This window comes from Podospora pseudopauciseta, chromosome 6 (genome assembly GCF_035222475.1).
Source record: "Podospora pseudopauciseta strain CBS 411.78 chromosome 6, whole genome shotgun sequence".
Lineage (NCBI taxonomy): Eukaryota > Fungi > Ascomycota > Sordariomycetes > Sordariales > Podosporaceae > Podospora > Podospora pseudopauciseta.
The window spans coordinates 2,101,216-2,124,903 of NC_085895.1; the positions used below are offsets into that span (position 1 = coordinate 2,101,216).

The 23,688-nt window shown below is 52.9% G+C and overlaps 4 protein-coding genes across 4 annotated transcripts; 2 read left to right on the forward strand and 2 right to left on the reverse strand.

The window, feature by feature from the left end:
- Nucleotides 1-209: 209 nt before the first annotated feature.
- QC763_601560 (uncharacterized protein) lies at nt 210-4,903 on the reverse strand (the record flags this gene model as incomplete). The annotated part of the gene is made up of 2 exons (XM_062914008.1): nt 3,467-4,903; nt 210-3,406 (listed from the first exon to the last, which is right to left on the reverse strand). The coding sequence occupies exons 1-2, from the start codon at nt 3,870-3,872 to the stop codon at nt 210-212; spliced, it is 3,603 nt and encodes a 1,200-aa protein (XP_062762931.1). The 5' UTR covers nt 3,873-4,903.
- A 5,009-nt stretch (nt 4,904-9,912) lies between these two features.
- QC763_601550 (uncharacterized protein) lies at nt 9,913-12,649 on the forward strand. The gene is made up of 3 exons (XM_062914007.1): nt 9,913-10,941; nt 11,003-11,569; nt 11,626-12,649. The coding sequence occupies exons 1-3, from the start codon at nt 10,730-10,732 to the stop codon at nt 11,864-11,866; spliced, it is 1,020 nt and encodes a 339-aa protein (XP_062762932.1). The 5' UTR covers nt 9,913-10,729; the 3' UTR covers nt 11,867-12,649.
- Nucleotides 12,650-16,077: 3,428 nt separating this feature from the next.
- QC763_601540 (uncharacterized protein) lies at nt 16,078-18,207 on the reverse strand. Its single transcript, XM_062914006.1, has 2 exons — nt 17,917-18,207; nt 16,078-17,859 (listed from the first exon to the last, which is right to left on the reverse strand). Exons 1-2 carry the CDS (start codon nt 18,113-18,115, stop codon nt 16,349-16,351), a joined length of 1,710 nt encoding a protein of 569 aa, XP_062762933.1. The 5' UTR covers nt 18,116-18,207; the 3' UTR covers nt 16,078-16,348.
- An 888-nt stretch (nt 18,208-19,095) lies between these two features.
- On the forward strand, nt 19,096-22,826 carry QC763_601530 (uncharacterized protein). The gene is made up of 3 exons (XM_062914005.1): nt 19,096-21,030; nt 21,090-21,319; nt 21,379-22,826. Exons 1-3 carry the CDS (start codon nt 20,659-20,661, stop codon nt 22,220-22,222), a joined length of 1,446 nt encoding a protein of 481 aa, XP_062762934.1. The 5' UTR covers nt 19,096-20,658; the 3' UTR covers nt 22,223-22,826.
- Nucleotides 22,827-23,688: the final 862 nt, after the last annotated feature.

Sequence of the window (23,688 nt, forward strand, 5' to 3'; positions counted from 1 at the left end):
ACACAGCCTATGAGAAAGACTATGTAAATTACACACCAAGACCTAATAAAAAAATAAAAAAACAGACAAAAAACTACACCCCCTACAAAAACAATGCTGGGGAAAAAAACCCAGCAGAACTACTCATCAGCCTCCTTAAAGAAACCCCTTTATCAGAAAAAATAAAAAAAGGAACACCTCAAACTAACCACCATTCCACACCATCCTCTTCAAGCCCTCCCCTTCCCCTTCCCCTTCACCTCCAAAGCAGGAAACTCCTCCTCCCCCTCCCCCTCCCTCTCCCATTCCCCATTCACCACCCCTTCCTCCCTCTCCTCCCCCAACCTCCTCAACCTCTCCTCCTCCTCCAACATACTCAACCTCAATGCCAACGCCAAATCATCATCCATCTCCCCGTCACCACCACCACCGCCCAAGTCAACAACACTGTTGACCCCACTAACCCCGTTATACCCATACATCTTATCCACTATTGCATTCGATCCACTCCCACCACCCCCGCCCCCATTCATAACACCCTTCCCCTTATCCTTCTTCCCCCTCCCATTAGGTTTCTTAACCACCACCTGAAACTCTTGATACATCTCCAGATCCTCCTCACTCTGATGCTGCCCAACCGGAGAATAGCAATTAGTCACCTGCCCCGAAGAATCCCCCCCGCTCTCCAGAAGCGACAACCTAATCGCCCTCTGCATCTGCGCCTCGAAATCGTCCTCCGTCGTCTCCTCTGGCAAAGGAGCCAAAACCACAGAGGAAGAACTCGCCCACGCGGCAGTGGCAACACCACCATTGGAAATGCTCGGTTCAGGGGTGATGGTCTCAGCAGTGCTGCTGCTACTGCTGCCACTGCTGCTCCCATCCAACGACCCAAAATCGGCATTCGATCCACTGGCCGTGTCACTTGCGCTGAAGCGGCGCTGTTCATCCAAAAGAAGCGACTCTTCCGAGATCATCTGGGCATACTGCAGCGCTTCCTCCTCGGTGAGCTCAGCAAGACCGACACCAAACCGCTTGCGGAGACGGTCGAGTTCCTTGGAGCGGTGTTCCTGCTCCCTGCGCATCTCTGCCGCTTCAGCCGCAATGTACGAGTCAACACCGGCACCATCACGGCGACCAGCCAGCCGCCCGTGAACATCATTGTGACGATGGCGACGCTTGCGTCCAGTTACTTGGTTGGTAGAGCTGTAGGTCCAGTATCGCAGAAATGTACCAAACGCAAGGACACCACGCAAGGCCGTCGGGTCAGGGTCCAAAAAAATGGCACCGACCTTGTAGAAGTTGGCGTGTTGGAGAGCAGGGTTTGATTGGAGGATGTGGCGTGGAATGCGTCCCGAGGGTCTGGCGTTGAGCGTTCTTATGGGCTCAAGCGTCGAGGCCAGAGGGTCCCATGCTTGCACGAGCCCGTCACTACCTCCGTGAACTACATACAACGCCGACACACCCAGACTGGAGATCTCAGGCGAGTCGGTTTGAATGACTCTCACCGGCTTCACCACGGGGGACGCGTCTCGCGCATTCCACAGCACAATCGACCCGGTGCTGGTGCCAATGGCCAACAAGCGCGCGCGGCGGCCCGGAATCTCACCCGAAGCATGCCCAGAAGTAGGCGTGCCAGGAGGGTCAGCGAGCTGCGAGCCAGAATGCAGAGGATCTTCGAAAGGCGCCATGACTGCAAAGGTGGAGAGGTCCATGGAGCTCGCCGTAATCTCGGTACTGGCATTGCTCTTGAAAGTGAACTCAGTGAGCTTCCATTCCTCAGAGTCCGGTTTTGCGGCATTCTCCTCGGTTCGAGGAGTGTTCAGACCAGAGCCGACAGATGTTTTGCCCGGTCCATTCGGAACCACCTGATCACCGAAAATGGACGAATGAAAAGGCTGAGCCAGGGGTGTCGTCGGCCCTGAAGGCGTAGTCACCAGAGGCCGACTCTCTGCCCGGACAAGCCTGAGGACAGATGCCTGTTCGCCCCTGCCATGACCCATGGTGACCACAAAAATGCCTTCCCCAGCTCTGTTTTCATCCCCCCCAGCAAAGTCGACCTCGAGCTTGCGCAGCATGTCCCAGCCGAGGCACGCCTTCCGCCAATGTTCAGGCTTGTATCGAAAGAACTTTTCGATTTCCTTGGACTCAGCAATGATCTGGTCTTTGTTCAATCTCATAGAATTGCAAGGTGATCGGGGTGAGTAAGAGCCACGGACGACGTTCCTATCAAACTCATCAGGTCTAGCCGTACGGCGAGTGGCCTCGATGAGTTCCCAGTAGGCAGTCCGACCAGAGTACCAGGCGTGCCTGACCATCTGTTCGAGCTTGCCTTTGACCAGGGGCGGCGTGGGAACATCCCGAAGGTAGAATACCTCACCCAACGCGTTCAAAGCAACGGCCCAAACTCGACCCAGAGCTTTGCGCTTCAAGCTGTAGTTATCATCCACCTTGATGTCGACAACGGGAACACCTGGGCAGAGAACCCAGCGAGCGGTCATGTCGCCCTTGGAAAACCGAGGCCCAGTTGAGTCAATGCCCAGTGTGTAAGCAGTTACAACACCGAGCGTAGAACCAGTCATGATGCCTACCATGGAGTTTGTCACCTGCATGGGGTTGGGCGTCTTGGCAATCCAAACAGCAGAGACAGCCTCCATGAGCTCCGGGATCTTAGGAATCTCGGGTTCCATGTCAATAATGACATCGTCCTGGCCCAGATACTTGCCACGCAAGTCTCCAGCACCCTTGAAGTACACCCGGCCACCAGGAAAGCCTTCTCCACCAACCAATCCATACTGCTGGCTCACATCCAAAACATTTGGAACCGCAGCCAGGCCGTCATCCAGACCCCAAAAGTCAAGGTCGGGGAAAACCTCATCCAACTGCTGAAACGAAAAGGGGTCATCGAGCCCGACCTTGTCCAGTCGACCCGTAGTCGGATCGCTGGTCGTGGCGATACCGAGGTCGCGAGAGCCATGAATGACCTTCGGTCCTTGCCTGCCACCAGTGAAGTTGGCATGAACGGTCGATATCATCCACGGCAGTTTCGAATTGTACGTCAACACAGCACCGGACTTCTTCTGGCTGGCTTTCGTAGACGTCCCAACACCACCACTACCCGGCTTTCCACGAACCACGCTCCTGAGCAGGCGAGTGCGCAACAAGTACTCGCTGCGCCACGAGGCAGACGTGGTCAGCCGAGTGAAGAATCGAACCTCGGACCTGATGACATCATGGTGAGATTCGCCCTCCTGTTCCTTTTGACCAGACTTCTTCGATTCTGCCAGGGCATCACGCCCAGGGAAGTATCGCAGGAAGGCAGTCCGCCAGGCATAAGGGGTCGTAACAAGCGCATAAAACCGCTTCGACACTAAAGCCACAGCGCCGTGCGAGTCGGGATGGAGGTGGGAGAGGACTTGGGTCAGGAGTTCTACACGGTGGTCAAAGTCAGCCGCCGGTACCTACGGCTGGGGGCACGGTATCAACCAACCATTGGGAAAGTCGGTCAGCTGGGCACTCTTGAAGGGCACGCCATTGCTGGTGGGCTTCGAGTCGGAAGCCGGGCGAGGACTCTGACGGTTCGAGAGCATCACTGATGACGCATTTTCATATTCCGAGATGCGCTGGCCGGCGACCAGCTCATAGCTTGGAGCAGTATCAACATCGACTTCAACACTAGCGACGTTCAGTCGGTCCAGCTTGTGGTCGAGCTCGCTGACGTCAAGCTCGCTGCCCCGCGCACCCGGAGAGGGGCTCCGAGCACGGCGCTGGGACTGGCTGCCTGGCCGAGGCTGAGAGCTGGGGCGACGTATGCCATATTGGGAGGCGGTGGACGGGGTAGAGTCGGTGGGTTTGTGAGTCTCGCTGTTTGAAACTTCAGAAAGCCCTGATTGCATAAACCTAGTTTTCCGTGGGAGCCAAGAGGGGGTTCGTTCGGCTGTGCAAGTTCAGGTAGCACAGTCGTTGAGAGTAGTGAGAGAGTGAGATGTGCGGATAGCGTGCGTGGTATCGCGGTGGTGCTTGGCTCTAACGGTATTTCCTTGTCGTCGCGGCAATTGATTCCAGAGTGACGTGTTTCTGGAGAGAGAGAGAGAGAGATTTTTTCGCGTCGCCAACTTCGGCCGTTGCGCTGTGGGTGAGTTCGGGAGAGTCGCAACGTCCAATTGGCAGTTGGCCTGACCGGGAATCCGCCGGATGCCCACGGGGGCGCTCTTCTTGGCAACGTTTAATATCGGAAGCTATCCGAGCACCTAGGTAAAAAGCTATCCTTCAATTCTCAACTCCAAAACATTCGATATTGAGAATATGGAAATTCGGTCCTTCAACAACCGGTGATGCCGAACAAGCAGTCCCTCCATCATCCAACGTCTCACTTGACAGCACAGACCTTCAACCTCCTGTTATGAAAGCTGCTTGCCGCCATGACTAGAAGCCTGTCTTCCTGCTTCCCCTATCAACATTACACTAATATCCGTACTATCAAACAAGGACCAACACGTCAGTCACCACCCCTTGAAGCTCATCCCCCGTGCTTTATCCACACCATAGTATCAGCCAAAATGGATCCCCTTCTCGGATCACATCCCGAAAGCTCATTATGGAGCTTCAACACGGCGGGCATCAACAGATTTTCCCCCATCGCTGGCACCGTTTGAACAGAAACCCCCGCCCGACTCCGACGTCCCTTCCATTTCTGCTATGTCAGCGGCTCAGAGGAACAACGTTGACCCTCTGCTTTCTCGCCCACTTCTCTAAACCACCGGTCTAAACCATAGTGGTCATGTAGGTATCTCACCTCTCATGATGGCATCCAAGCATAAGAGCGATCATTCCAGCTCCCAACTTCGTATATGTAGATTACGAGACATGCTCGATAGACATCGGAGCGACCACTTGCTTGCTTGTTCGCAGGTCATCTTGATTTTATTCATACCGTTCTCAAGAGTGTGGACATGCACGCGGAACAATCTCCAATTTCTCAACGGCCACCCAACACAACCCTCCAAGTCTCACCCCTTCTCCACTGAGACATATGGCCCACCGCAACTGTGAAAAAGTGATATATCACATATCCGAATTCCGAGTATGGGATGTTGTGTTTTGCAGCCAGAAATCAGAGACAAATATCCGACACCACGCAGAAGAGACCGGCCCAATAGGATTTTCTTTGCTTGGAAGAAACACGCATTGTACAAATCATGCAGGATACGTACCATCCCGTTCATACACACATGTTATGTTATGCTATGGCTTCCCTACCTCAAACCTGGACCAACAACAAGCACAACAAGCTTTGTGATGAGCTGGCAGTCCAATATCCCGCACGAAACGTATCCCTTCCATGGTTCAGTAGACAGTGGATAGCCAGCCAGCTAGGCATGCGGTCTTCTGCGGGCCGCCCCTTGAAAATTCCCACACTTGTTGCTCGCTCCAAGCGGACAGGCTCAAGTCTTCCGCTGTTCCCCGGCCAGCCAGCCGGTGGGAGATTCCCATAGATGGTGTTATCACCGACAACCGTCTCCATAGAACTAGTTAGCCTGTCGGGTTTTACAGAAATGTGATTACCTAACCCCCGTCTTGAACCCCCTCCCCCAACCCAAGCCAAAACCACTATCACACAAAACCCCCCACCACTATTGAATTGCCAAACTTCCCTAGATAGAAAGCTTGGTTTAGAGGACCGTCCAATCTACCAAATCAGGCCATCTTGTCAGGTTGTTCCTTTCCTTGCTTCTCTACAAGAGGAGCCTTGTCACCGACCAGTCAAACCTAGCACAAAGGGGTAATTAACCCCCTGTGGTGCTGGCACGCCCATTCCCTGAGGTCTGTAATGTCAATCAACCGCGGTAATGAACACTCACTCCCTCACTGACTCAAGAACCCCCCCCAGGGGGGCAAAACCTGACGACGGCTGCTGCTGCTACGTGGGAATAAAACGGGGGAAAAAAAGTAACAGGTATGTAAAACGGGACCTTGTCCACTCCTCTTCCGACCATCCGACCATCACAAAACAAGAGAGCACATACCACCTGCTCATTTCACACCCAACCCCCTCCTCTCTCAAAGGAAAAAAAAAAAAAAAAAAAAAAAAAAAAAAAAAAAAAAAAAAAAAAACCAGGATAGAGAAAGAAAAAAGCGGGAGGATTTTGACCCCCGGCGGGTCTTCCCGTCTCTTCGCCCCTCCTCCCCCCCGCCAGATCACCTAGCCCCCCAAACCTTCTGCTATATGGGGAACATATTCTTTCTTTTGGTCAGTTTATTGTTGATCTCTCTTGTCGACTTCGGTGAAGTGCAGCCACCCTCCCTCTTCCAAGAAGCAGGTTATGACGATGACATGTGTGTGTAGCCCTCGTCCGACAACCGGACACCGATATTCATCTGCACGTCGTCCTACCCTAAAAGTACTTGCCTACTTTGCTGCTTGTGCCATCCCCGAGAGAGACACCAACACACAGACGTAACCAAACCCATCATCATTGACAATCCCAACCGACCGGTGGGCTACCTACCGTTAATCCGTACCTTGAGCACAACAAAAAGTTGTGTATCTCTAAAATCTCGCCCTTTCGAAAAAGCCGTCAACACACACACACACACACACACACACATCGGTAGGTTTCCAGAAAAGTAAAAGCAGCGGCCACAGGCTTGCTCCCAGCTTCAATCCCAGTCATCGTTCTAGAAAAAGTTGAGCAAAAAAGCCCCTAGATAAAAAGAAAGCTGCAACCCTTTCTGCATCAAGACGCATTAGTCCATCACCAGCAGTCCACTGTCCACAGTACCAAGCAAAAAGGAAACAGGATCAAAACAACAGGGGCCGGGGAAGCAAGACAGACAGCACTTCTTGCAGCTGCTTTCTCAGAATGAAAAAGACTGCCATTCCAATTGGTGTGGGTAGCATCGACTTGCCTCCGCGGCACCAAATATTGGGCAAGGGTTTGTTGGGTAGTCAAAAAGTCCTGGGAGTCAGTAGTCACATATCTGTAATCCTTGGAAAAACCCCCATGAGAAAACGAAGAAAAAAAAAAAAAAAAACCATCACAAATTCTCATTAACGGCCCACTTTCTGGTGATCAACCAAACAAAAAAAACACCACGCAAAGAAAAAAGAAAGAAAGAAAGAAACCTACCCGCAAGTACAACCCTGGCTCCGCTGTTGTCGGATGATGCGCGTCTCGTCTCGAGAGATCACCGTCCTGGCCAGTGCGTCCCGTGGTCCCGTAGTGCTAAATGTTCGGCAGGTGGACCACCCCCCTCCCCTGGGGAATGGTGGGACGAAAGAGTGTCATTGGGTGTTTCGATCACCCCGTTCCCCTTGCTGCTCGAGGGGTCCGGTCCTCTCTTCCCCGTGAGCCCATCTGGAAAGTTTTGCCAGTTGCTGCCGTCTTGATGAAAAAAAAAAAGCTTGATATCTTTCGCCACGGCAAACCATGATTGCTGTGTGTTCTTCCCAGATTTGCGGCCGATTCTGCAGCTCTCAGAGTCGTATTTTCATGTGGTGAACCGCTGCGTGAAATGGAAATCAGGTTCAAGTCCAGAGGGTGTCACTTGGCGAGGTTCCGGCGTGTGCTTCCGGCAAGCCGAGTGAGGGGTAATCGCTGTTGTGTGTGCATCGGGGCAACATCAACAAAGCAGGATTAGACCACTGCCGGGGCTTGCTTGCTTCTGGTAGCATTTCGAATGGAGAAAATAAACGGTGAAAGCTGGCTTCGGGGCGGTCCTTGAGCCCGTCTCTTTGTTGGGTGATGATGGCTGCGGGTTTGGTCGAATGATGGTGATGCATGGCGCTCGAAAATGCCGTCGCATCGGGATGGAAAAGTTGCCTGACACCGGTCCTCGAATCCCGCAGGGTGACGTGGTGAGAGGAGTTTGTCTCATCAGCTCGAACCCCGAAGCGGTGAAAAACCCAGGCCACCACACAGGCCGAAAGACCACTGGGACCCGACAGCCTGGGACGAGCACCTCCACCACCGCCAACTATTGGATTGCCGCAGCAGGTTAGACCACACAACACTATCTCGGTTGGGAGGCCAGCGGGCGTTTGTCCAAAACCAACTCATCACTCTTTTGTTGCTGCTTCCTTGACGCGGTGTGATAATTGAATGCGACCTTCTCGTGGAAGGAATTCCAAAAAGACCTCGGCCCCACTTCGGTTTTGATTTTCTTCAAGCAACAGCAAGGAAGCCAAGGTTCCAGCCCGTCGGTGCCAGTGGAATCCTCAAAGCGGGGGCGCGTTCCATATTCTAGAGTGAGCGGCCCATCCCGTCCACAAGCTCCGTTTTGGACAACGGCGAATGGACGCCGCCCTCTGCCCACTGCACATCCATCGGCATCAAAAACCACACCATGACGGCATTGCAAAACGAGACCCTTGAAACGAAGGAACTGGGTCCATCCTTTTGACAGGCAATCGGATCTCAACCGGCAGTTTTTGTTTTGTCAGACTGTCAAGGGACGAACGACCAGCTGTTGCTGAGGCTGGTGCTGTGCTTGGCAGCATGGAAAAGCAGCTTGTCTGGCGGACTTACCGACAAAAATTGTCGTGCCGGCGAGACGAGACACTGCGGAGCACAATTTGTAAGGCAGCGCAGATCACGCCAGCCGCAGCGGTCCATCAGTCGTCCTCGTGGCTCTTCGGTTGGTTGCAAGGTTGCGGCCGTCCGTCGACTGCTGTTTCTGGTAATGTAGATTGACGCGGACGGACATGCTGCGATGGCAACGTTTCGCCGGCGACTCGGTTGTGATATCTGCAGTGTGTGTCCCTCTGTCTGTGTCGTGTCAGCACTCAACTTCCATGTCCCCAGTGCTGTGGGGGGCGCTAAATCGCGCAAAACCGATCCCTGGGGGAAACGGAGGGTGCGGCCCGGATTGGTTGGAGGGTTTTTTATCCGGTATTTCGGGACACTCGACGTCGGCGCCAATAAGCATCATCTTGTCTACACACCAGCACATGCAGTCGAGACTTATTGCAGGTCGCTGCTTGGTAGACAGGTACCTGCCAGAGAGCCGGGCCAAGCGTGCCAACCAGCTGTTCGCATGGCTCCCAGAGACATGTCACCCATTAGCCTGCACCAGGCCGTACAACCACCTTAGGGACTTGCTTGATTAGGCTGGTCGAACATGAACTGGCACGCACCTGCAGTGGATGGCGCACCAATGGCTTCATGACCAAGCAGAATCTGTGGACGGTGAGGTCGCCTGGGACCACGCGTCTGGACAAGCGGCCATGCCATGCCACATGGTTGAGCTGTGGTCGAGTTGATACGAAGTAGGCAGTTCCACGTCCTTGAGAGAGAAGAGATGGTGGGTGTCCGGCCCAGCAGGTGGCTCTCTCGGTCCCCGATGATACGGCGTTCCTGGTTTCTGGTTTCGGGGTCGGAGGCGCAGGTTACCGCTCCCAGTCCGGGGGAGAGGGCCGGCCTCTCACACCGCAAAAACTGGGAAATTTCGTAATCAAATGCCGACGACAGTGGTCGTCGGGACGCGTAACGTTCCTCACGGCATCACTCATCATCGGTACTTGTCAATTTGGCTCGGAGGTGATCGGCAGCTTCCAGAAGGCTGGACGACATCGTGCTTGCACACTTGCCCAGGCACTGGATAGGTGCCGCTGGTGGTGTGTTGTCAAACTTCCAGTGGAAACGGAGGGACCTACAAGAAACGGTTGCTGTCCTGGATCAAAGCCAGGGTCTGATGTCTCGGTTCTGAGTGGCTGCTGGGGGTTGGGAGGGCTCCACACCTGAAAATTCTGGGAGTCGGGCAATTATCCCGTTTGGACGAAGACATGGGGGTCTGCCCCGCACCAACCCCGGTCTCTTGGTCTACCAAGGGAGAGGCAAGCGAGGTGACTGGCCGGCCGCGAAATGCTGCACGCTGCCCCAAGCACCTAGGAAATGTGAGTGAGCATTTGCGTGCCGCTCTGTAAGTCCCGTTCCAGTTCCTCCCAGCAAAGGGAGCGGTTCCCCTCTCGAGCCACTCCATCCTCGAGCCATTGCATCGGGACCAGCCAGTGGCAAAGCAATAGACTGCTCGGTGCACTAAATGCCAACTGGTTTGTTCGCATCCATCAGGTGTCTGGGGTTCTCTCACGCTATTGATAAGCGGGTGTCCTCTACTCTGGTGCTTCCAAGCCCCATGTTCCCACATTTGGCGTGGACCTTGCCTGTCCTGTCGACAGTACGGCGCTAGCTGCACGCTCCCTCGTTTCCATCTGCTGGTTCTGCTGGAGCTAGTCTAGCCTGTTGCACCACTGTGCCCGAGCTGGTGGCTCCGAACCACAGTCCACCGTCCCAGCTTTCTCCTCTTCTTAGCCCACTCCCTCCCCAGCCAACCTGCCTGGCTCCACGGTCTCCTGCTCTGCTCTCTTCTCTCCCCTTTCCTTTCGACAGAGCACCGGAGCATTGGCACGCAGCACTCGACTTGCTGCCACTGCTGTGTCGAAAATAACGACCCCGAGAACGACAGGAGTTGTCCCATCAATCCATCGCTCGCGCTGCATCCACGCCGCAGCTGTTTTGTCAGAAACAACGACGGGAGACGAACGACCAGGGTGGTCGAGAGGGATTCCCATTCAAGTGGTTGTTTAACTAACCAACTGGACCACCACCACCACCCTCACTCAGCCTCGCAAATCATTTCGACCGAACTGAGTTTCGCGACCTTCAGACTAAACGAATTGACAGCCAGCTGTCATCCGAATTGATCGACATATCAACTTAAACCAACGACACAGTACTACCACACCACCGCCAACATGAGTTCACCGGCACAAGGGGGACCGTCGATCCCAAAGGAGAAGGACAAGAAGGGGCTTGGAAAGGTTCTGTCTAGGATGAAGACTGTTCTCAAGAAAGCCGACCCGTCACGCCGTCTTTCGACCTTGGGCGGCTCCAAGGCTGCTGGACCTTCCTCTGCCACTCCTGCTGCACCGGCCAATGAGCCTGCCGAGGAATTGATCCCCATCAGGTAGGCGTTCACATCATTTCCAGTGGCAGTAGCAGCAGCGTTACTAACATTGAAAACGCAGCCCTCCTGCCCAGTCTCTGGCGGCCAAGAAGCCCGATGATCCCAATGCCATCAGGGTTCCTAGGTCTCAGCTCTTTGCTGAGAGGGCGAAGAAGCTCGGCGAGCTGTATGGTTTGGAGCTGAAGCCCAGCGAATGGCACTCGACTGAAGGACACGCCCTGCGTGTCGAGAAGCCGATCAAGATGCGCGTGCACAGGAGATGCCATCTGTGCAACACCTCTTTCGGACTCGGAAAGGAATGCCCCAAGTGCAAGCACCCTCGCTGCAAGACTTGCCCACGCGTTCCTCCCAAGAGGACCGAGGCCGAGAGGGAGGAAAGCCGCAAGAAGCGCGCGGCTCTCATCAAGGAGCGCGAGGCGAACGCCCCCATCATCCCCGACTGGGACACGACAGCTAAGAAGGTCGTTCTCAAGAGACCTGCGAAGACGGGAGGACAGGATCGCATCTACCAGAAGCAGAGGCAGCGCATCAGGAGAACCTGCTGTCAATGCCAGAAACTGATCCCTGGCGGTACCAAGACGTGCGAGTGTTGCCAACACACTCGCTGTACCGATTGCCCTCGTGACCCGTACGTTGTGGCTCACCTTTTTCTTTTCCTGCTTTCCGATGCTAACAAGTTGACAGAGCCAAAAAGGACAAATATCCGTTTGGTTATCCAGGTGACGCCCCTGGTACCAAGGTCGGTCATTACACGTGCCTGGACTGCAAGCACAACTTTTCTGAAGAGCCTTCGGACGACAAAGTTTGTCCCAAGTGTTCATGCAAAAAAACAGAACGCTTGACACCGCGGAAGGTCCAACCAGAACCAGATCCAGAGGTGGTTAAAAGCCTGGCGGCCAGACTGGAGAACATTGGGATCTCTTGACGCCAACCATCAGATTTACAAAAGGGGCCTTGACGAGCGGCGAGTCGGAGTAGGCGCGTTTTCTTTGGATCACCTTCTCGGTGCATTTTTTTTTCCTTTCGATCATTTCACATTCAGTATGAGCCCCATTTGTCACGAACATTCTTAGCAGCATTTGATTGTCACTTTTCGTCTTTCCTCGGCCATCACAACACACCCACGGACACACTCACTACACGGCATGTCAGAGACGTACCCGAACGACACTCGATGCATGCATTTAATCAACCCCCCAGGGCACGACAACGACTATCACTTTCTTACGCCGACGACACTGCATTTTAGACGGCAAAAAATTCTGCATTCCGACTCTTCTCGAATAAACTTGTTCCTGCAGAAAGGAGGGTGTGGCAAGGAAGGAGAACACAACCAGGACCAAGGGATCGCTGTGCATCTGGAAATGCGCCGAAGTCGGAAAGCGGAGGATTTGGAGGAATTGGAGGTTTCAGTATAGGGCAGCCGGTGTTATGGGGGGAGCTTGATGCATGATCACGGCGTGGGTCATCCAACTCGGTTACATTGCGGACCACGGTACCGATTACGTTTGCAGCCTGTCAGCACCAAAGGTTGTTGAGGGAGGGATAGGGAAAGGAGGGGGTGATTTCAGTCAAGACACTCAATCACACACAACATGAACGCACACCTCGCACCCACAAATTTCACGAAATGCTCCCTAGGAACACCCTACACAGACAGACAGACACACACATACACACATATTTTGAGCGAAATTTACATACATACGTTTTATACGGGCAGGCATTATGCCCCGTTTGACACACGCTTTGTTTTCCCTCGTCCTTGTTCTTTGTGTGAATGATCTATCTCCGATGCTTTTTGATTTTGATTTTTTCCCCAATCGCCGAAAGGCGGGTTTCGTGTACCATTGTGGCCAAAGGCCCCCCCCCCCTCCTCTTTCTTTCTCGAATCTGAGTGGTCTGTCTTAAGCCGTCCAATAAGACTTGATACCACCACCAAGTTTTGGTGTACCTATCATGTACCGACAGAGCGGTAAAGTCAGCAAGTTCATCATGGGACATGTGGTTGGGTTTTTTTCTCATTCCCCACTGTTTACCAGCAAAGCGGTTAATGCGCATAAAGAAAGGGGGGACAGACAGAACCGGTGAACCGGTTTGGCGGGGCGGAGCGGGGGCGCCGAGGAGTGGACGGATTGTCGGGATTTTTGTTTCTTTGTCCAAGCGACAAAGAAGAAAGAAATGAGACAAGGTTTTTTTTTTTCTCTTTCTTTTTTCCCTCTTTTTTGTTTTTATTTTCTTTTTTTTAGTCTTTCGGGGCTTGGTTGGGTAAGGGCCACGATACGAGGGGTCCGGCGGTTTGGTTGTTGGGTATGGGGTTGGCTGGGGGTCAACGGGGGTTGGAAGGTAAGGGAGGGGGACGATCTTCTCCTGAGAATTTGATGTTGGGTAGGTGGGTGCGAACCCGAGGGTTTGGGTTTCTCCAAGCTTTTTCCATGGATCGGGGATTAATCAGAGAGATGAGTTTTTGGGGGCGGATACGCGATATGATGAAAGGGACTGAGGGGATGGGGAAGTCTTTGAAGGACAAAGTGATAACTTTTGCCAAGTTACTAAACCCATTACTTCGTCGATGCACAAAAATGGCTTTTCAGCACCAAGAACAATGAAACTCGCTGCATTAAAACCACCTCTTTAACATATCACCAGCGTCCATGAACCCGCCAGCACGGAAAGGGAGGGTCGCGCTCCCATCCGACAGGTTCACGTCCTCCACAAGTGCTGTCTCACACAGCCTCTCCTTCCTTCCTTCCTTTCCCTCCCGTTTCTCTTTGCCCTAGCTAGCTTTCCTGCCCGTCATCCATCCCTCCCGATCCTTTCCCGTCACGTTACGGAGCCAACGACCGCCCAACTGCCAGTTTGGATGCTCGGTCACGAGCCGTGTTTATGCCTGGCTGGCTAGCTGAAGACCATCATGCCAGCCAACCAAGCCCTGCATTTGCTGTGAGGTAGGTATCAGGCGATCCCAACTCTTGATGGGCGGGACCAAACAGCTTGAGGTAAAACCCAGCCGGAGGGTCGCGGCCAGATCTGTGTACCAACATGGTGGGCGGTAAGTGAAATCTGTGGCGCGTTTTTCTGGAGGGGTCGTCATTGTGCAACCTAACCGCCAGCCCAGCCTGTTCGGGACATAGAGAAGGGTGTTGACAAACACCGATCCAAACCTTCCTTCTTTCCAAACCGGCCCCTCTCTCTCCGACCATCATCATCATCACCACTTACCATCGTGTTCAACACTGTGATAGCTTCTGCAGCAGTACCTAGCAGCAAAAGAAGTCGGGGTCGCTATACCCATCACGCTGCTGCCCCTACAGCCGGAACTGTCAAAATATCGAGATCTAGACCACCCCCCAACCGCCCCCCTTCCCTTCAAGATTCCCGATCGGGAACCAACGGTGCTACGTATGGATGCCACCCAACAGAGTAGCAGCATAATTACCTGTGCGTTTGCATTTGCGAAACATGGTGTATTCACAGCGATACACATGGCCTGCTGGTGTTTAGCCTCACGATTTGGGGAGCTCCACGTTGCAAAGTTCTTTCTTGGGAAGTCTTGGGAAGGGGGTTTACCAAGATTTCGGTTTCGCTTGGGGGGCTTGGGGGGGAAAAGGTACTTTGGTGTTTTATGCGCACGGGTGCTGGGTTCAGATGGCTGGGTTGTTATGCCCAGAGGTTCTAGACATGGGAGTTGGGGGCTGTGGTTAGGCTTGCGAGCTGTGCCTAGGTATGGTGGTTTTGCTTTGGGCACCCTGCGTACGCAGTGCACGCCGGGTGATCGAAAAAGAGGTCATCCCGAAAGTTATTGTGTCTCTTTTCGACACAACAAGATCAGAGAGTCGAAGTTCTTTTGCGGAGTCAATGATATTGAACTAATGATTTTATCAACAAGAGCGATGGATATCAGTGCCCTCAGTAAAACCCCACCGATGACTTTTTCGTTAATCAAACTTTTGTGTTCAACTTTGAAGAGGACTGGATCCGACCAGCCGGGTCGGCTGGGGAAGTTGGGGTGGAGGATTCCGAGTTTGTCGGAAATTGATGAGTCCGACAACAGCAAAACTAAAATGTTTTGATCTCCGAACCATCAATCCACCAGCATCTACAAAGCTTCCCCTCCAGACAGTCTCCACGTTCTTTCGCTTCTTGCCATTTTAGTTGGGAGGAGGAAAATGTCAGATCTTCCCGAAACTGCGGGGTGATGGATGGATGGTGGTTACCTTAGATTAACAGCGAATGGTTGTTGCTGTTGGTTTGCTCGGTACCAGATGGGTTCCTCTCCCCTCCCCGTTTTGACCAACACTTTGCACTAAGGAAACGGAGGGGATGTTTTAGTGCTTAGCGCTGAATCTGGGTGCAGTTGTTGCTCACAGGGCTCTGATTTCCTGATGACATGGAGTACTGTATAAGAGGGGTAAAATGCAAGAGTGCTGCTACGTCGGCAGTCAGGCTAATTCTTATGCTGGGTAAAAAGGGGTGTGTGAGAGAGAAGGGGGGGTCTGTGAGTCCTGCTGCAGTGAGGGTGGTGATTCACGGAGGTGAAAGGGAGTCATGTCAAAGATGGGGGGGGGGGGGATTTAAAAAAAAAAAAAAAAAAAAGTGAAGAGATAGATGGTAGGTGAAGGGGGTGGCGAAATGTGAGTTGTTTGGCTGGTCATGGTGGGCAAGAGTCATCAAGTTGGCTGTGAGGGAAACGTCTTCGGCTGATGTTGGTGAGGTTGGTGAGCTTTGCTGTCTGTGGTCGAGATAGAGGGAGAGGATCTGGACTTGGAAGCTGGGAACGATGGTGGCTGGCTGAAGTCTTTGTGGTGATCTCTGCCTGTCAGGCTGTTACTGTCGCGTCTGTCTTCAGCCCTGCCTGCATTTTCGTTGTCCGATGATACTCTATAGGGAAGCCTCAGTGACGTGGTGAGCTGAGCCTAGAACATCGGTATCAGGGGCTACAGCCGTCTCGATGCCTTGTTCGGCATTGGCCAGTGCGACAAACTGGTTGTGATCAGGTCTCTCAACTCATAAACCCTACGAGACAAATTGAGCCGGAGGAGCTTGAGAGACGGACAACAAGCGCGGTTGGCGTGTCATGCTTCTCGGAAAAGGGTCTCTTTACCATCAAGTAGGTCACAAATGGGCATGATATGAACAGATCTTGTGCCTGCTGAAAGCTGCGGGCACTTACCTCGCTGACCTTGCAACCTCGCGAAGCAAATGCATTCTCTTGTGGCTCAAAACACAAGGCAATCCCGAGATTAATATCTGCTCATTACGAGTGCAGTAACTCCATCAAACCAAATAAAACCGTCAAAACGCTAACGATAGCAAAACGACCATATCGATACGCTTGTTTCACCCTCAACGCCGTCCATTTCCTCATGCCCAATTGAGGACGTCTTTTTTTTTTTTTTCTCAACCCTCATTGTGTATCCTCCATCAATCCCCTACTCAGCTTAAACTCCCCATGAACCGCCAACCCAAACGTCTGCTTCCTCGTCACGCGCTTCTGGATCGCCCCCAGATTACCGCTCGCCCCCCGATTGTTCAAGTAGCTCGGCGGCTCATCCACCTGCCCCCTCTCAACCCACTGTTTGCACAGATCCGCATTGACCAAACTCATGATCTTTGTCGAGACATAAAACCTGCCAAGCACATCTCCCTCCAGCTTCGTCGTCGTCGTAAACTGCCGGTCCTCCTCTGTAGCAGCGGGCTGGAGCGTCTTCAGCGAAAGCACCACCCAGTACCACGCCATCGACTTGTTCTTCTCAAATGCGTTCCTCCCCGCAATCTCCTCAGCACACACCGGACCCAGCGTATCGGGCGGTGCAGCACCCGGCGGCGGGACGCCAGCCGGGGCGCGAACCGGACGGATGAGCTTTCCCTGAAATCGCAACACCGGTTTGGAGTTCTGCTGCCCCGTCGGGATGAGATACTGAATCTGCTCCACATGCATGATGCCAACCGCCGGAACAGAAGCGTCAGCCGGCTGCTGCTGGGAGCCGTCTGCCGGCAGTCCGAGCTGGACCCTGATGGGGTCGTGAACCATGATCATCTCGGCGCCAAAGTATACTCCCTGAAAACACTTCAGGCGGAAGAGATTATCGTCCGTGGGCGCGTCGTGGATCTTATTGAAGAAGGAGAAGCAGTCGTTGATGCTCCTGGCTGCGAGTTTGGACGCCTCGAGACCCACGGTTTGCAGTGCCTGTTGCTGTTGGGCAGCATCTTTGCCGCGACGTTCGTTTTCGCTGAGGGCCAGCCAATCGACCTCGTCGAAGGGTTTGCCTCTGAGATGGGCCGGAGAGTCTGGCACACTAAACGTGAGGAACGGGCGCATGGTCGAGGCGTCCTTGACAACGATGTCTTGCTGAAGCGTCGCGTGGCCCAGGGGCGCGATTTGAAACTCGTAGCTAGTATCTGGTGCACCAGGCTGTGCGCCTGGTCGAAGAGTGATGGCGAAAACGATGCCTAGCCGCCAGGCGGTGAACCTGTACCAGACCATCTCCCCAACACGGAAGACATTAGAAAGCCCAGTCGTGCCCGGGGGCATTGGTATCTGTGATGGCTGTGCTGGAACCTGTTGCGTTTGTTGCTGTTCGGGGTGGACAGATACCGCTTGTGAGCGAGGAGGTGTTGAGTTTTGCACCGCTGCCGAGCCGGTGGCAGGGTTGGCTTCCCACGCCGCGATAGCGTCTGGTCGTTTTTTCTGCTGAGCCTCGACATATCTGGCACAAAGATCGCAAGGGCACTGGCTGGGGTCTCGTGAATCGCTGGCGAGCCATAAAGCGTGACTGGCAAACTCGCCCGGGGTACGGTAGAGGGACTTTGCACCTGCTGGGTGTCCATACAAGTAATAATCCCTGGCCCCGTCTTTTCTGATAGCTACTCGCAACTCGTACCCCTTTGGAAATGCCGAAAGTATGAATTGGCGTTCTGTGCAAGCTAGACATCAGCATCTCCTGCTCCCACCAACACCCAAAGGGAGCTTACTGTCATCTTTCGGCGCAAGCTGCATCCCAAGATGTCCTCCAATGATCACTTGCCATCGTTCAAGTTGTGTTACGTCCTGGTCTTCGCCCATATCAAGGGGCTTCTGGTCCAGGTCTTGGTAACTCTGACCATCACTGCGGGCAATGCTGATGGGCCAGTAGTCGGCGTTCGTATCGTCCTTAGCCGCCGAACTCGCCATCTTCCTATTACTGTACCTTTGGATAATTCATAAAGTGTTGCTGAAGCTGAGTGGAAGATGCAAGTTGCAAGTTGGACGACGTAATCCACCCATCTGGAAGCTATGTGGTCCGTGCCATGTTGGCTGTGAGTTCCCTGGTTTGTGGCGCTGCGCACGTGACAAACACGTGAGTAACCGCACTCATACCAAGGATGGCCGTAGCGAATGTCTTCAAGCTCAAGCCATGCGGGACTATCAGTCTCATGCCAGTAATCAGGCCCCAAGTGTCGCTTCATGATGTGTTTTCTGTCACAATTTTACCTCGGACACCAGCTGATCGTGTTCCACTTTGTAGGTGCCTTCAGTCTGAGAAGGACACATGCTAATGACTGACCAACCCTCGAGAGGAGCTGTTGCGCCATATGGCGGCGTTTTCCATGGTCTTCATGGACCCGATACCGAGAATTTCAGCGCCCCTGATGATAGGGTTGTTTTTCCGAGGCAAAACAGTGAGCATGCTGTTAACGGGGCCCATTTGGGGACCTGAAGGCGTATCAGCACCAGATCAACCACAGATCATGATGGATGGTAGGCTGGTCCTAGTACTGGGAATGTCACCGATTCTGGTCTACGCGATTGAAATCACCGGATTCTCGCAGTTTGGGAGGCAGAGAACACAACCTCAAGAGCACAAGGAGGGGTTCAGATTGTGGGTATTCTCACAACACATGGCATCCAATCATCCCGTGGTCTCTGATCGATTGCTGCTATCCTTTGTTCTTGCAGCCATGTACCGGTATCTAATTTAACCTGTTGTCCACCTCCAAAAAAAAATATTTTTCAGATACCAACTATTGGTTCCATGCTCAAGACTTGCCTCTGCCTAGTACTTTCAAGCACATGATTCCATGCAAGTGAACTCAACACCTCACATGAAAATGACTTTCACAAAAAGGTCAAGACCAGAGAGGCGTAGAGCAGATTCAGACCGCCTCCCAAAAAAAAAATCACCCCATACCACAAGGTACTGGCACAACATATACCAGCACCAATAACACTAGCTCTACCACCCGGCTGTAAAGCTGCCCAATATGTATTTCCATGCAAGGCATATATCCGCCGCACACTGTTGCTTACTCATAACAACACAACACATCTCCAAACGCGATAGGCCCGAAGAACCGACGAAAGAACGGGTTGCCCTCCCTTTTCAGCGAAGCACTGAGCAAGACCGAGTCAGTCAGTAAAAGACGGGAAATGATGAAGATCAACAAGCTCGAGGAGAAAGAACAGTTCACCGCTTAGACACTGGTCTGAGCAGTAATCTATACTGTGAGCTGACCGCTCAAACTGAAGCCTTGTTCGATCTCTACCCTCCATGATGCTGATGGTTGGTTTCCATGTTTCCACATGTCGTTTCGCGGCACAACACCTGTTTACTGCCCATCAACCCAAGAATATCTCTTGCCAAACACAAAACCCAAAAAAGAAAAAAAAGAAGGAAAAAAAGAAAAAAAAAAGAAAAAAGAAAGATTCCTTTGACAACCCGATCGAGAAAAAAAACACGAAAAACGGCCTTGCGTCATGCCGCCGCACGGTTGACGAGGGAATTGGGTTCGACACCTTTTAATCTCCCCTGAGCCACCACACCGCCAACACATCGTTAACAGCCGACTCCAAAGTGGATTTTCCCCAGCTGGAAGCACGCAACGGAAGAGAGAGAAAAAAAAAAAGGAAAAAAAAAAGTCTCCAAAAAGGCGGGATGAAATGAGATGAAAGAAAAAAACATGTCACCGGAATCGAGCCTAAACAGGGATTTCTTTCTCGATTCTCCAGCTTGATTCGATCTGCTGTCAGGCACGGAAGCTCACCCGTGCAAAAAGCTCATTTCATCCTGGTTCCCGCTCTGGGCCTAGCGCACTCAATCTCCTCAGCTGCGGCTCCCATTGGCCAACACGTGCTGTTCCTGACAGCAACCCCTGCGACATGACCCTTACTGCCGAGATGAGCCACACCAGGAACACACCAGGAACCGGATCAAACATGTCTCCTGATTGGGCCGTCCTTGAGGCTATCGAGAACCGCTCCCATCCCCCCCAGAAAAAACGTGGAGACACAAACTCCTCCCCAACTCCATTGTGGACATCTCTCTCACCTCTTCTCAGTCCTCAACCTTGCACAACCTTGCACATACAGGGCCGCATCCACATTCTCGTTCTGCATCCAGAACGTCCTCTCCTTTTTTCGTCTCTCTTTTCTCTCTTTCCTTTTCCCGGCCCCTTGTCAATCTTTTCGATCTCGATATCGACGACGACAAGGTCGGTCGCCAGTCAAACACATTCGCTACCATCTCGGCCTGGCCTCACGCTCTTTTCTGCTATGCGCCGCTGACAGAGATATCTGCGACCATATAAAACAGCCCACAGTTTGAAAAACAAGGAGCGGTGGAGACGAAGCCATCCTAGGGGCAACACCGCAACTCGGGTCAACCTTGTGTCGTCTGAGAGACGCGACGAACACACGACTTCAGATCTTCAACTCTTTCAACCAAACACACCACAACCATGAAGCTCACAACTACGCTTCAGGCCGTCATCGGCTCGGCCTCATTTCTCTTCGCGGCCCAACCCGCTCTTGCAGGCCACGTCCACGGCGGCCACCGTCACGCACACGAGAGATATGCCAGGAGGCAGAACCACCACAGCCACATGGCCGGGGAGGTCATTGGTGCCTCCAGAATCGCTGCGAGAAAGGCCCCATGCTCCTTGCCAAATGATCCCGACCTCGTGCGCGTTCCCGGTGACGTTAACAACGGCTTTGCCATGAGCCCTGATGAGCCTTGCGAGGATGGAAAGTGGTGCCCGATTGCTTGCAGGTCCGGAAAGGTTATGGCCCAGTGGAAGCCAAACACAAAATATACCTATCCGGAATCCATGGTGAGTGGTCTGATGCTGGCTTCGTAGCGTGTACCGGGTTGGTGGCTGACATCCCCTAGTATGGCGGTCTGTACTGTGATGGCGGCAAGCCCATGAAGCCCTTCAAGGAGAAGCCATACTGCGTTGATGGCACTGGCGCCGTCAAAGCCGTCAACAAGTGCGGCAAGGTCGTGTCTTTCTGCCAGACCGTTCTTCCCGGCAACGAAGCCATGATCATCCCAACAGATGTCTCCGACACCATGACCCTTTCCGTCCCAGATGCCTCGTACTGGGCCCAAACCGCCGCTCAGTGAGTTGCTCCAAATCCATCCGATCTCTGCCTCATCGTGATGCTAATCCCGGATAAAGTTATTATGTAAACCCCCCAGGAGTTGATGCCTCCAGGGGTTGCGTGTGGGGCAAGATCACCGAGGCGATCGGCAACTGGAGTCCTTACGTCGCCGGCGCCAACACCCAGAGCAGCGGAGAAACTTTTGTCAAGATCGCCTGGAACCCCGAGTACATGACCACCGACAACTCCAAGAACACGCCCACCTACGGCCTCAAGATCGAATGCCCCGACGGCGGCTGCAACGGTCTCCCCTGCGTCATCGATCCCACCAAGAGCGGAGTGGGTGGTGTGGAAAGCCCCAACACCGCCAGCGTCGATGGCGGCGCCAACTTCTGCGTCGTGACCGTCCCCAAGGGCAAGACCGCCAACATTGTCGTCTTTAACACCGACGGCTCGACTGGCGAGAAGCCCAAGCCCAAGGAGGAACCCAAGCCCAAGCCCAAGGAGGAGCCAAAGCCAACCCCCAAGCCAGAGCCAACCACCGTCGCCAAGGTCCCCAAGACGACCGCCGCTCCTCCAAGCAGCACCACCGAGGCCGCCTTCTCCATCAAGAAGGTCAACCCAACAACCTCCAAGTCATGGTCCTCCGAGTCCACCTCGGACCCCTACTTTATGGGTGGTATCTTCCTGGAAAGCACAGCCGTTGGTAAAACCAAGACCTACTCCGACATCGAACCGACCGCCACTGCCGAGACCGTCACCACCACCGAAGCCGACGGAGCCGATTCCAGAGCCGCCGCCGCCGCCGCTGCTGCTGCTGCTTCAACTTCCCCAAGCAACGAAGGGGGTGCTGCCGACCACGGCGGAAGCGCCATTGCCGGCCTTGTCGTCGCCATTGTTGCTGCTGCTGCCTTGCTTTAAAGCCGTCCTTCGACGACATGTTTCTTTTCGCTCAACAAGCGACCCTATTTTTTTTTTCCCTTTCGATTCGATTGAACAGATACGACTTTCACCCCCTTCTTTTAAAGCCGACGAAGACGACCCTAATCCGCCAGATACAAAGCGCCTAATGACTCGTCAGCTGAACTTGTACACACTTTTTTGTTCGATTTTCTTCGCCAAAACACTTTACACCGGCGGCCTAGTGTCTATTATTCTTCTTTTTCACCGGAGGCGACCAACCATCGACGACTGGTTCGATACACTTTTTTTTTTTTTTTTGCTTTGTCGGCATTCACTCTTGCCCGACGACATTTCTTCGAAGAGAGTTCAGCGAGCGAATATTTGTTGATATTTCGACACACATTTGGGTTGTTTTTTTTTTTCTTTCTTCTGCTATTTGTTGAGCCAGAGTTTTTTTCTTGCGCGATATACCCCCATTTTTTGTTTTTGCTTACTTACAATGGTTGGGCCTGTTTTCGAGGTCATTTTGCTTTTTTGCTTGCTGAAAGGAGTTGCTGTGGTTGTTTTTGTTATTACGAAGTAGGGAAACATGATGCATGGGATGGTTGGTTGGTTGCTGGGTTGGCGGTGGGGGGGAGGGGGGAGAGGTTAGGGAAAAAACATGATTGGAGGGGGAGGAAGGGGAAGTGTCATGTCTGGCTGGGAGACCTTCAGCTTGGAAGGGTTGGAAACGAACGAACTCTGTATGTTGGGAGGAGGAAAGGCTGGTTTATCAATGATGGGCGGTTTTGCCAACGAACTAGACGCGGACCAGCTTTTTATGCCCCTCATCTCCCTTTCTGAACAAGAGGTGGCAGGCAGACAATGAGGTATATAAGGGAATGAAAAATGAAGATGATTGGACGATGGTTAAAAAATAAAAGAAAAAAAAGGGAAAAAACAAGATAACACTTGCTCCTGTTTCCGTGCTGCTGATTGTGAATGTATTGGTTGAATGATGGTTATCTTGATGACGAAAGCTGGGTTGGTTGGTGGAGGAAGAAAAGGGCAAACACCTGATTTTCTGGGGAGGAGGAGGAGGAGGAGGAGGAGGAGAGAGAGGGGGGCGGGCGAAAATGAAAAGAGGAGGGGCCACGACCAAAGTTTTGTTGAAGCAAGTGTAACGGCTCGCCGGCTCGCCGGCCGCACTCTCCCTTCTTATTAACCCACATTTCAGACACGACACGACTCAGACATTTTTTTCTCCCTCGGGTATGACGACAACCCTTTGTGGCACATTTTCATTTCATGAATACCACGAGATGAATGTGTGAATGGCTAAACGGTAATTCTTCACATGTATGGTCACATACTTTGTCGGATAGAACAAGGGCACTCTTTAGTGCGGTGGTGGGTTCGAGAAGCGCTCTCACCAAGTTCTAACTGTGGTGGTGTATGGATTGCACAAGGGACATTTCCCGTCAGGGAATTTTTTATTTTTCTTC